Source organism: Somniosus microcephalus, unplaced genomic scaffold, assembly GCF_052327205.1.
Source record: "Somniosus microcephalus isolate GS21.2 unplaced genomic scaffold, FLI_Smic_1.0 unresolved_chr7, whole genome shotgun sequence".
Classification (NCBI taxonomy): Eukaryota; Metazoa; Chordata; class Chondrichthyes; order Squaliformes; family Somniosidae; genus Somniosus; species Somniosus microcephalus.
In genome coordinates this window covers 7963092-7975924 of record NW_028225185.1, presented here as the reverse complement: position 1 = coordinate 7975924, position 12833 = coordinate 7963092, and the positions used below count along the sequence as shown (strand labels likewise).

At 57.1% G+C, this 12833-nt stretch overlaps 1 protein-coding gene across 1 annotated transcript in view; it reads right to left on the bottom strand.

The window, feature by feature from the left end:
• The window catches only part of hapln2 (hyaluronan and proteoglycan link protein 2), a 45041-nt gene that overhangs the window by 11930 nt on the left and 20278 nt on the right, over positions 1 to 12833 (bottom strand). The window contains exons 3-5 of the mRNA XM_085978545.1: positions 7608 to 7958; positions 4819 to 4935; positions 3055 to 3240 (exon numbers count right to left, since the gene is read on the bottom strand). Of these exons, the coding sequence (XP_085834671.1) occupies positions 3055 to 3240; positions 4819 to 4935; positions 7608 to 7958 (654 nt within the window). The remainder of the gene's footprint in view (positions 1 to 3054; positions 3241 to 4818; positions 4936 to 7607; positions 7959 to 12833) is intronic.

Sequence of the window (12833 nt, the reverse complement as noted above, 5' to 3'; positions counted from 1 at the left end):
GTACTGAGGGAGCGCCGCACTGTCGGAGCGGCGGTATTGAGGGAGCGCCGCACTGTCAGAGGGGCAGTACTGAGGGACCGCCGCACTGTCGGAGGGGCAGTACTGAGGCAGCGCTGCACTGTCGGAGGGGCAGTACTGAGGGAGCACCGCACTGTCGGAGGGGCAGTACTGAGGGAGCGCCGCACTGTCGGAGGGGCAGTACTGAGGGAGCGCCGCACTGTCGGATGGGCAGTTCTGAGGGAGCGCCGCACTGTCGGAGGGGCAGTACTGAGGGAGCGCCGCACTGTCATAGGGGCAGTACTGAGGGAGCGCCGCACTGTCGGAAGGGCAGTACTGAGGGAGCGCCGCACTGTCGGAGGGGCAGTACTGAGGGAGCGCCGCACTGTCGGAGGGGCAGTACTGAGGGAGTGCTGCACTGTCGGAGGGGCAGTACTGAGGGAGCGCCGCACTGTCGGAGGGGCAGTACTGAGGGAGCGCCACACTGTCGGAGGGGCAGCACTGAGGGAGCGCTGCACTGTCGGAGGGGCAGTACTGAGGGAGCGCCGCACTGTCATAGGGGCAGTACTGAGGGAGCGCCGCACTGTCGGAGGGGCAGTACTGAGGGAGCGCCGCACTGTCGGAGGGGCACAACTGAGGGAGCGCCGCACTGTCGGAGGGGCAGTACTGAGGGAGCGCCGCACTGTCGGTGGGGCAGTACTGAGTGAGCACCGCACTGTCGGAGGGGCAGTACTGAGGGAGCGCCGCACTGTTGGATGGGCAGTACTGAGGGAGAGTCACACTGTCGGAGGGGCAGTACTGAGAGGGCGCTGCACTGTCGGAGGGGCAGTACTGAGGGAGCGCCGCACTGTCGGAGGGGCAGTACTGAGGGAGCGCCGCACTGTCGGAGGGGCAGTACTGAGGGAGCGCCGCACTGTTGGATGGGCAGTACTGAGGGAGCGCCGCACTGTCGGAGGGGCAGTACTGAGGGAGCACTGCACTGTCAGAGGGCCAGTACTGAGGGAGCGCCGCACTGTCAGATGGGCAGTACTGAGGGAGCGCCGCACTGTCATAGGGGCAGTACTGAGGGAGCGCCGCACTGCCGGAGGGGCAGTACTGAGAGGGTGCCGCACTGTTGGATGGGCAGTACTGAGGGAGAGCCACACTGTCGGAGGGGCAGTACTGAGAGGGCGCTGCACTGTCGGAGGGGCAGTACTGAGGGAGCACCGCACTGTCGGAGGGGCAGTACTGAGAGGGTGCCGCACTGTCGGAGGGGCAGTACTGAGGGAGCGCCGCACTGTCGGAGGGGCAGTACTGAGTGAGCACCGCACTGTCGGAGTGGCAGTACTGAGGGAGCGCCGCACTGTTGGATGGGCAGTACTGAGGGAGAGCCACACTGTCGGAGGGGCAGTACTGAGGGAGCGCCGCACTGTTGGAAGGGCAGTACTGAGGGAGCGCCGCACTGTCGGAGGGGCAGTACTGAGGGAGCGCCACACTGTCGGAGGGGCAGTACTGAGGGAGTGCTGCACTGTCGGAGGGGCAGTCCTGAGGGAGCGCCGCACTGTCGGAGGGGCAGTACTGAGGGAGCGCCACACTGTCGGAGGGGCAGCACTGAGGGAGCGCTGCACTGTCGGAGGGGCAGTACTGAGGGAGCGCCACACTGTCGGAGGGGCAGCACTGAGGGAGCGCTGCACTGTCGGATGGGCAGTACTGAGGGAGCGCCGCACTGTCATAGGGGCAGTACTGAGGGAGCGCCGCACTGTCGGAGGGGCGCTACTGAGGGAGCGCTGCACTGTCGGAGGGGCAGTACTGAGGGAGCGCCGCACTGTCGGAGGGGCGGTACTGAGGGAGCGCTGCACTGTCGGAGGGGCAGTACTGAGGGAGCGCCGCACAGTCGGAGGGGCAGTACTGAGGGCATGCCGCACTGTCGGAGGGGCAGTACTGAGGGAGCGCCGCACTGTCGGAGCGGCGGTATTGAGGGAGCGCCGCACTGTCAGAGGGGCAGTACTGAGGGACCGCCGCACTGTTGGAGGGGCAGTACTGAGGGAGCACCGCACTGTCGGAGGGGCAGTACTGAGAGGGTGCCGCACTGTCGGAGGGGCAGTACTGAGGGAGCGCCGCACTGTCGGAGGGGCAGTACTGAGTGAGCACCGCACTGTCGGAGGGGCAGTACTGAGGGAGCGCCGCACTGTTGGATGGGCAGTACTGAGGGAGAGCCACACTGTCGGAGGGGCAGCACTGAGAGGGCGCTGCACTGTCGGAGGGGCAGTACTGAGGGAGCGCCGCACTGTCGGAGGGGCAGTACTGAGGGAGCGCCGCACTGTCGGAGGGGCAGTACTGAGGGGGCACTGCACTGTCAGAGGGCCAGTACTGAGGGAGCGCCGCACTGTCAGATGGGCAGTACTGAGGGAGCGCCGCACTGTTGGAGGGGCAGTACTGAGAGGGTGCCGCACTGTTGGAGGGGCAGTACTGAGGGAGCGCCGCACTGTCGGAGGGGCAGTACTGAGGGAGCGCCGCACTGTCGGAGGGGCAGTACTGAGTGAGCACCGCACTGTCGGAGGGGCAGTACTGAGGGAGCGCCGCACTGTTGGATGGGCAGTACTGAGGGAGCGCCACACTGTCGGAGGGGCAGTACTGAGGGAGCACTGCACTGTCAGAGGGCCAGTACTGAGGGAGCGCCGCACTGTCGGAGAGGCCGTCTTTCGCATGAGACGTTAAACCCAGGCCCTGTCTGCTCTCTCAGGTGGATGTAAAAGATCCCACGGCCACTATTGGAAGAAGAGCAGCGGGAGTTCTCCCCGGTGTCCTGGGGCCAATATTTATCCCTCAACCAACATCACTAAAAACAGATGATTTGATCATTTATCACATTGCTGTTTGTGGGAGCTTGCTGTGCGCAAATTGGCTGCCGCGTTTCCTACATTACAACAGTGAGCACACTTCAAAAAAAGTACTTCATTTGCTGTAAAGCGCTGTGGGACGTCCTGAGGTGGTGAAAGGTGCTGGAGAAATGCAAGATCTTGAACTGGCTGGATGTGCAAAACCTCGAGGGCCACCACTTGGCGGGGAGAGGGTTACCTTTGATGGCGGAGGTGAAGCAGAAGGCGTCGTATCTGTTCCGCTGCTTGTCCCGCGGGCCGTAGCTCCGGACCCCCGGCGGGAGGCGCTGCCCGCCACATGGGTCCCTCGGGACAGTGACCGGGTAGTGGACGGTCCCGTCTTCCACCCAGCCCGCGTTGCACCAGTCCAGACCTCTCAGCCACTCTGCAGGAGACGACAGGGTGTCGGGGGTGGGGGTGGAGACAGAGAATGGTGTCAGCGGGTAACCCAGGATCATCTCCCGCTCCCCCACCCACTAGATTGCACGCGCGAGGCCCCGGGTGTCGCGGACATTCGACCATGGGAGGCATCACATCCGCACCATCCGCTCTCCCTTTTGCCTGAAAGAATAGCTGGAATCAGGAAAAGGTACCCCGACCGATTTCCACTCCTCACCGCCCCCACCCTCGCAGCCCACAGTCCCTCCCATCCCTCCCTTGGCCATATCTAACATTGACTTCAGGGCCCCAACTTTGGCTGTCAAATCGCCTTCACAATCTTGCCCGGCTCCCCCAAAGCCCGATCCACCACTCGTCCAATTCCCGTCCCCTTCCCGTCCCCACTGTAGAGATGTCAGCTGTGGCTCACTGGGTATCTCTCTCTCTCTCTCACCTCTGATTCAGAAGGTCGTGGGTTCGAGTCCCTCTCCAGAGACTTGAGCACAAAAATCCAGGCTGACACGTGAGGGAGCGCCGCACTGTCTGAGGGGCGGTACTGAGGGAGCGCCGCACTGTCTGAGGGGCGGTACTGAGGGAGCGCCGCACTGTCTGAGGGGCGGTACTGAGGGAGCGCCGCACTGTCGGAGGGGCAGTACTGAGGGAGCGCCGCACTGTCGGAGGGGCAGTACTGAGGGAGCACCGCACTGTCGGAGGGGCGGTACTGAGGGAATGCCGCACTGTCGGAGGGGCAGTACTGAGGGAGCACCGCACTGTCGGAGGGGCAGTACTGAGGGAGCGCCGCACTGTCGGAGGGGCGGTACTGAGGGAGCGCCGCACTGTCTGAGGGGCGGTACTGAAGGAGCGCCGCACTGTCTGAGGTCCCGTCTTTCAGATGAGACGTTAAACCGAGGCCCCGTCTGCCCTCTTGGGTGGACGGAAAAGATCCGACGGCCACGATTGGAAGAAGAGCAGGGGGGAGTTCTCCCCGGTGTCCTGGGGCCAATATTTATCCCTCAATCAACATCACTAAAAACAGATGATCTGGACATTCTCACATTGCTGTTTGTGGGAGCTTGCTGTGCACAAATTGGCTGTCGCGTTTCCCACATTACAACAGTGACCACACTGCAAAAAAGTACTTCATTGGCTGTAAAACGCTTTGGGACGTCCTGAGGTGGTGAAAGGTGCTGGAGAAACGCGAGTTAATCTAAAAAGCCAACTGGGTCTCTCACGCCCTTCAGTGAAGGAAATGTTTCACTCTTGCCCGTTCTGGGCCTACACGTGACTCCAGTCCCATACTACAGGGCTGACTCTCTCAGGGCCCTCAAGGCAACTAGAGACGGGGATCAAATACTTGTTCTTGGGATGTAGATGACATTAACAAATAATTGAAGGGATTCCTTCTTTATCTCCATCCCTCTCTTATTCATCTTAAAAAAAACCTCGAGGCCTTTGGGCCTCCTCCATCGCCCTCCATAACCTTCCTCCTCCCAATCTTTCCTGTCTCGCCCCTGCCCCCAGCACCCAGCACCGCGACGGGACCCCACGGCTCCGGGACGGCGCGTTGCTCTCCCGCGGCCCTTACCTTGAAAGAGCTGCTGGAACGTGGCGAGTTTGGCGTCCTGCTCCTCGCAGGCCCGGACGGCCTGGTAGTAGTTGAAGCGGTAGCGGCCTTGGTTCGGTTGGTATGGAAACACGACACCTGGCAACAGAAAAGGCGGCCATTTTAACCGCACCTAGCAATGAAAGAGGCGGCCATTTTAACCGCGCCTAGCAACGGAAGAGGCAGCCATTTTAACCGCACCTGGCAACGGAAGAGGCGGCCATTTTAACCGCGCCTAGCAATGGAAGAGGCGGCCATTTTAACCGCGCCTGGCAACGTCAGAGGCAGCATTTTAACCGCTCCTGGCAACACCAGCGGCGACCATTTTAACAATGCCGGGCAACGCCGGAGGCGGCCATATTAACTAGGCCTGGCAACGCCAGAGGCGGCCATTTTAACTAGTCCTAGCAATGGAAGGGGCGGCCATTTTAATTTGAGCGTGCCCGTCTTCTTGAAGTACATCCTGTTTTCCCCCTTGGGTTTCATGGGCCCGCCTCACCCAAATAGGCGATCGGCATGGACGATCCTTTACAGGAAGCCTCAACAGGCTATTTGACCGGGATGGGGGGGGGAGGCGTGTCACAAACCAGCTCGATTCATCTCTTCACCCAACATCCGCACACAGGAGCGGGAACCCTTGGCCGATTCTCCCCCCCCCCCCACCCCCGCCCCCGCGCCTCCCACACCCGGGCCAACGGAACTGAGGCCAACTGCCTCCCCAGCGGATCAAGAACGGCTGTTCCCGTCTCCGCCGCACGGTGCATGGACCGTAGAGCATCACGCCGATTGCCCAGTGGTGGCAGCGGGAACGTAAATCTTAAGAACATAAGGATTAGGAGCGGGAGTCGGCCATTCGGCCCCTCGAGCCCGCTCCGCCATTCAGTAAAATCATGGCTGATCATCGACCACAACTCCACTTTCCCGCCCGATCCCCATATCCCGCGATTCCCCGAGAGTCCAAAAATCTATCGATCTCGGCCTTGAATATACTCAACGACTGAGCCTCCACAGCCCTCTGGGGCAGAGAATTCCAAAGATTCACCGCCCTCTGAGTGAAGAAATTCCTCCTCATCTCAGTCCTCAATGGCCGACCCCTTATCCTGAGACTGTGACCCCTGGTTCTAGACTCTCCAGCCAGGGGGAAACATCCTCTCAGCATTGACTCTGTCAAATCTTGGCGGCCGAAAAATTAACCCCCCCCCCCCCAACCCCCTATCCAAGGAAGCCGGTTCACCGGGAGCGGTGAAAATTCTCCGAGGCCCGGTAGGCCGGGGCTGGTTTCCGTGACAACACGGACCACGGGCCTGATCCCTTCGGGCAGCCCTCGACCAGCAGGGAGTGGTTGAGGCGAATCGCGTTTGAGGGGGAAGCTGGATAAACACACGAGGGGGAAAGGAATAGAAGGATACAAAAGCAAAATACTGCGGATTGCTGGAAATCTGAAATAAAAAACAGAAAATGCTGGAAACACTCAGCAGGTCGGGCAGCGTCTGTGGAGAGAGAAACAGAGTTAACGCTTCAGGTCGAAGACCCTTCGTCAGAACTGGAAAAAGTTGGAGATGGAAGAGGTTTTTAAGCAAATGTCGGGGCAGGGAGAGAGGGGGGAGCGGAGGAAAGAATGAAAGGGACGGTCTGTGATGGGGCGGAGGGCAGGAGAGATTAAATGACAAAAGGGATGATGGTGCGGGGCAAGAGGAGATGGTAATGGGACAAGTTAAGAAACAAAGAGGACTCTAGATGAGGTGTAAATGGCGATGGCAGAATGATCGACAACTGCCATGTGGGAGAGAGAAAATAAAATAAAATAAATGGAAAAAAAAAGATAGGGGCAGAGGTTATGGTGCGCAATTGTCGAACTCGATGTTGAGTCCGGCAGGCTGTAAAGTGCCCAATCGAAAGATGAGGGGCTGTTCCTCGAGCTTACGTTCAGCTTCATTGGAATAGTGCGAGAGGTCGAGGACTGAGAGGTCCGAGTGGGAGTGGGAGCGGTGAATTAAAGTGATAGGTGACCGGAAGCTCGGGGTCACCCTTACGGACTGAACGGAGGTGTTCCGCAAAAGCGGTCACCCAACCTGCGTTTGGTCTCCCCAATCGTGAGCAGCGAATACAGTATACCAGATTGCAAGAAGTACAAGTAAATCGCTGTTTCACCTGGAAGGGGTGTTTGGGGCCCTGGGCAGTGGGAAGGGGGGAGGTATAGGGGCGGGTGTTACATCTCCTGCGCTTGCACGGGAAGGTGCCAGGCGAAGGGGAAGGGTTGTTGGGGGTGATTGAGGAGTGGACCAGGGTGTCTCGGAGGGAGCGGTCCCTTCGGAATGCTGAAAGGGGAGGTGAGGGGAAGATGCATTTGGTGGTGGGATCAGGCTGGAGGTGGCGGAAATGGCGGAGGATGATCCGTTGAATGTGGAGGCTGGTGGGGTGAAAGGTGAGGACAAGGGGAACCCTATCGTGGTTCCGGGAGGGAGGGGCAGGGGTGAGGGCAGAAGCGCGGGAGATAGAATGGACACGGTCGAGGGCTGTGTCAACCACGGTAGAGGGGAATCCTCGGTTGAGGAAAAAGGAAGACATGTCGGAAACACCGGTGCGGAAGGTGGCATCGTCGGAGCAGATGCGGCGGAGAGGGAGAAACTGGGAGTATGGAATAGAAGGAGATGTTGATGGGGTGAGATGAAGAGGGGATGGGAGGAGGCTGGTGTGGAGCATAAACACCGGCACGGGCATGATGGGATAACGGCCTCTTTCTGTGCCGTGGACTCGATGTGAATTCTTACCGTCCAACTGCAGCTCAATGATGGCGCTTTCGTCGTCCACTCCATTGATCACCTCGCATTTGTACTTCCCGGAATCCCCCAGCCTGACATCCGCCAGCAGCAAGGAGGCGTCGTAGCGATCCATCCTCTGAAGGAAGGCCCGCCCCGCGAAGCCCCCGTAGCCTTTCTCCTGGTGGCTGTTGCCGACCAGCGCGATGTTCTCCTTGGCGGAGCGGCCCAGTTTGACCCACTTGACCCGGTACTCCCTGGGCACGATCCGCAGGCGGCAGGGCAGGGTGGCGTTGGCTCCTCGCTGCGACCGGACGACTCTCGGTCCCGCGTTCTCCAGGTACTTCATGTGACCCAGCAAGGCTTCTCATTGAGAACAAACGATAAGGACATCAGAATCAGGAGCGGGAATCAGCCATTCATCCCCTCGAGCCTGCTCCGCCATTCAATCAGATCATGGCTGATCTTCGACCTCAACTCCACTTTCCCGCCCGATCCCCATATCCCTCGATTCCCCGAGAGTCCAAAAATCTCTCGACCTCAGCCTTGAATATACTCAACGACTGAGCCTCCACAGCCCTCTGGGGCAGAGAATTCCAAAGATTCACCGCCCTCTGAGTGAAGAAATTCCTCCTCATCTCAGTCCTCAATGGCCGACCCCTTATCCTGAGACTGTGACCCCTGCTTCTAGATTCTCCAGCCAGGGGGAAACAGCCTCTCAGCATCTACCCTGTCAATCCCCCTCAGAATCTGATATGTTTCAATGAGATCACCTCTCATTCTTCTAAACTCCAGGGAGTATCGGCCCAATCTACTCAATCTCTCCTCATAGGACAGCCCTTTCATCCCAGGAATCAATCCAGTGAACCTAAGGCAAGGAATGTAGGAACAGGAGGAGGCCATGCAGCCCCTCGAGCCTGTTACACAGGAACAGGAGGAGGCCCATTCAGCCCCTCGAGCCTGTTACACAGGAACAGGAGGAGGCCATTCAGCACCTCCAGCCGGTTACACAGGAACAGGAGGAGGCCCATTCAGCCCCTCGAGCCTGTTACACAGGAACAGGAGGAGGACGTTCAGCCCCTCGAGCCTGTTCCTCCATTCAATTCGATCACAGCTGATCTGTACCTTGACTCCATCTACCCACATTGGTTCCGTAACCCTTAATACAAAAATCTATCAACCTCTGTTTTGAAATTTGCAATTGACCCCAAGCCTCAACAGCTTTTTGGGAAGAGAGTTCCAGATTTCCGCTACCCTTTGTGTGAAGAAGTGTATCCTGACATCACCCCTGAACGGATTGGCTCTAAGTGCAGGTACAGCACGGGTTAGATACAGAGTGAAGCTCCCTCTACACTGTCCCATCAAACACTCCCAGGACAGGTACAGCACGGGTTAGATACAGAGTGAAGCTCCCTCTACACTGTCCCATCAAACACTCCCAGGGCAGGTACAGCACGGGTTAGATACAGAGTAAAGCTCCCTCTACACTGTCCCATCAAACACTCCCAGGGCAGGTACAGCACGGGTTAGATACAGAGTGAAGCTCCCTCTACACTGTCCCATCAAACACTCCCAGGGCAGGTACAGCACGGGTTAGATACAGAGTGAAGCTCCCTCTACACTGTCCCATCAAACACTCCCAGGACAGGTACAGCACGGGTTAGATACAGAGTGAAGCTCCCTCTACACTGTCCCATCAAACACTCCCAGGGCAGGTACAGCACGGGTTAGATACAGAGTAAAGCTCCCTCTACACTGTCCCATCAAACACTCCCAGGGCAGGTACAGCACGGGTTAGATACAGAGTGAAGCTCCCTCTACACTGTCCCATCAAACACTCCCAGGGCAGGTACAGCACGGGTTAGATACAGAGTGAAGCTCCCTCTACACTGTCCCATCAAACACTCCCAGGGCAGGTACAGCACGGGTCAGATACAGAGTGAAACTCCCTCTACACTGTCCCATCAAACACTCCCAGGGCAGGTACAGCACGGGTTAGATACAGAGTGAAGCTCCCTCTACACTGTCCCATCAAACACTCCCAGGGCAGGTACAGCACGGGTTAGATACAGAGTAAAGCTCCCTCTACACTGTCCCATCAAACACTCCCAGGGCAGGTACAGCACGGGTTAGATACAGAGTAAAGCTTCCTCTACACTGTCCCGTCAAACACTCCCAGGGCAGGTACAGCAAGGGTTAGATACAGAGTAAAGCTCCCTCTACACTGTCCCATCAAACACTCCTAGGGTAGGTACAGCACGGGTTAGATACAGAGTAAAGCTCCCTCTACACTGTCCCATCAAACACTCCCAGGGCAGGTACAGCACGGGTTAGATAGAGAGTAAAGCTCCCTCTACACTGTCCCATCAAACACTCCCAGGGCAGGTACAGCACGGGTTAGATACAGAGTGAAGCTCCATCTACACTGTCCCATCAAACAATCCCAGGGCAGGTAGAGCAAGGGTTAGATACAGAGTAAAGCTCCCTCCACACTGTCCCATCAAACACTCCCAGGGCAGGTACAGCATGGGTTAGATACAGAGTAAAGCTCCCTCTACACTGTCCCATCAAACTCTCCCAGCGCAGGGACAGCACGGGTTAGATACAGAGTAAAGCTCCCTCTACACTGTCCCATCAAACACTCCCAGGGCAGGTACAGCACGGGTTAGATACAGAGTGAAGCTCCCTCTACACTGTCCCATCAAACACTCCCAGGGCAGGTACAGCACGGGTTAGATACAGAGTAAAGCTCCCTCCACACTGTCCCATCAAACACTCCCAGGGCAGGTAAAGCACGGGTTAGATACAGAGTAAAGCTCCCTCTACACTGTCCCATCAAACACTCCCAGGGTAGGTACAGCATGGGTTAGATACAGAGTGAAGCTCCCTCTACACTGTCCCATCAAACACTCCCAGGGCAGGTACAGCACGAGTTAGATACAGAGTGAAGCTCCCTCTACATTGTCCCATCAAACACTCCCAGGGCAGGTACAGCACGGGTTAGATACTGAGTAAATCTCCCTCTACACTATCCCATCAAACACTCCCAGGGCAGGTACAGCACGGGTTAGATACAGAGTAAAGCTCCTTCTACACTGTCCCATCAAACACTCCCAGGGCAGGTACAGCACGGGTTGGATACAAAGTAAAGCTCCCTCCACATTGTCCCCATCAAACACTCCCAGGGTAGGTACAGCATGGGTTAGATACAGAGTGAAGCTTCCTCTACACTGTCCCATCAAACACTCCCAGGGCAGGTAGAGCACGGGTTAGATACAGAGTAAAGCTCCCTCTACACTGTCCCATCAAACACTCCCAGGGCAGGTACAGCATCGGTTAGATACAGAGTAAAGCTCCCTCTACACTGTCCCATCAAACACTGCCAGGGCAGGCACAGCACGGGTTAGATACAGAGTAAAGCTCCCTCTACACTGTCCCATCAAACACTCCCAGGGCAGCTACAGCACGGGTTAGATACAGAGTAAAGCTCCCTCTACACTGTCCCATCAAACACTCCCAGGGCAGGTACAGCATGGGTTCGATACAGGGTAAAGCTCCCTCTACACCGTCCCATCAAACACTCCCAGGGCAGGTACAGCATGGCTTAGATACAGAGTGAAGCTCCCTCTACACTGTCCCATCAAACACTCCCAGGGCAGGTACAGCACGGGTTAGATACAGAGTAAAGCTCCTTCTACACTGTCCCATCAAACACTCCCAGGGCAGGTACAGCACGGGTTGGATACAAAGTAAAGCTCCCTCCACACTGTCCCCATCAAACACTCCCAGGGCAGGAAAGCACGGGTTAGATACAAAGTAAAGCTCCCTCTACACTGTCCCATCAAACACTCCCAGGGCAGGTACCGCACGGGTTAGATACAGAGTAAAGCACCCTCTACACTGTCCTATCAAACACTCCCAGGGCAGGTACAGCGCAGGTTAGATACAGAGTAAAGCTCCCTCTACACTGTCCCATCAAACACTCCCAGGGTAGGTACAGCACGGGTTAGATACAGAGTGAAGCTCCCTCTACACTGTCCCATCAAACACTCCCAGGGCAGGTACAGCACGGGTTAGATACAGAGTAAAGCTCCCTCTACACTGTCCCATCAAACACTCCCAGGGCAGGTACAGCACGGGTTAGATGCAGAGTAAAGCTCCCTCTACACTGTCTCATCAAACACTTCCAGGGTAGGTACAGCATGGGTTGGATACAGAGTGAAGCTCCCTCTACACTGTCCCATCAAACACTCCCAGGGCAGGTACAGCACGGGTTAGATACAGAGTAAAGCTGCATCTACACTGTCCCATCAAACACTCCCAGGGCAGGTACAGCACGGGTTAGACACAGAGAAAAGCTCCCTCTACACTGTCCCATCAAACACTCCCAGGGCAGGTACAGCATGGGTTGGATACAGAGTAAAGCTCCCTCTACACTGTCCCATCAAACACTCCCAGGACAGGTACAGCACGGGTTAGATACAGAGTAAAGCTCCCTCTACACTGTCCCATCAAACACTACCAGGGCAGGTACAGCAAGGGTTAGATACAGAGTAAAGCTCCCTCTACACTGCCCCATCAAACAATACCAGGGCAGGTACAGCACGGGTTAGATAAAGAGTAAAGCTCCCTCTACACTGTCCCATCAAACACTCCCAGGGCAGGTAAAGCACGGGATAGATACAGAGTAAAGCTCCCTCTACACTGTCCCATCAAACACTCCCAGGGCAGGTACAGCATGGGTTAGATACAGGGTAAAGCTCCCTCTACACCGTCCAATCAAACACTCCCAGGGCAGGTACAGCACGGGTTAGTTACTGAGTAAAGCTCCCTCCACACTGTCCCATCAAACACTCCCAGGGCAGGTACAGCACGGGTTAGATATAGAGTAAAGCTCCTTCTACACTGTCCCATCAAACACTCCCAGGGCAGGTACAGCACGGGTTGGATACAAAGTAAAGCTCCCTCCACACTGTCCCCATCAAACACTCCCAGGGCAGGTACAGCACGGGTTAGATACAGAGTGAAGCTCCCTCTACACTGTCCCATCAAACACTCGCAGGGCAGGTACAGCACGGGTTAGATACAGAGTAAAGCTCCCTCTACACTGTCACATCAAACACTCCCAGGGCAGGTACAGCACGGGTTAGATGCAGTGTAAATCTCCGTCTACACTGTCCCTATCAAACACTCCCAGGGCAGGTACAGCACGGGTTAGATACAGAGTAAAGCTCCCTC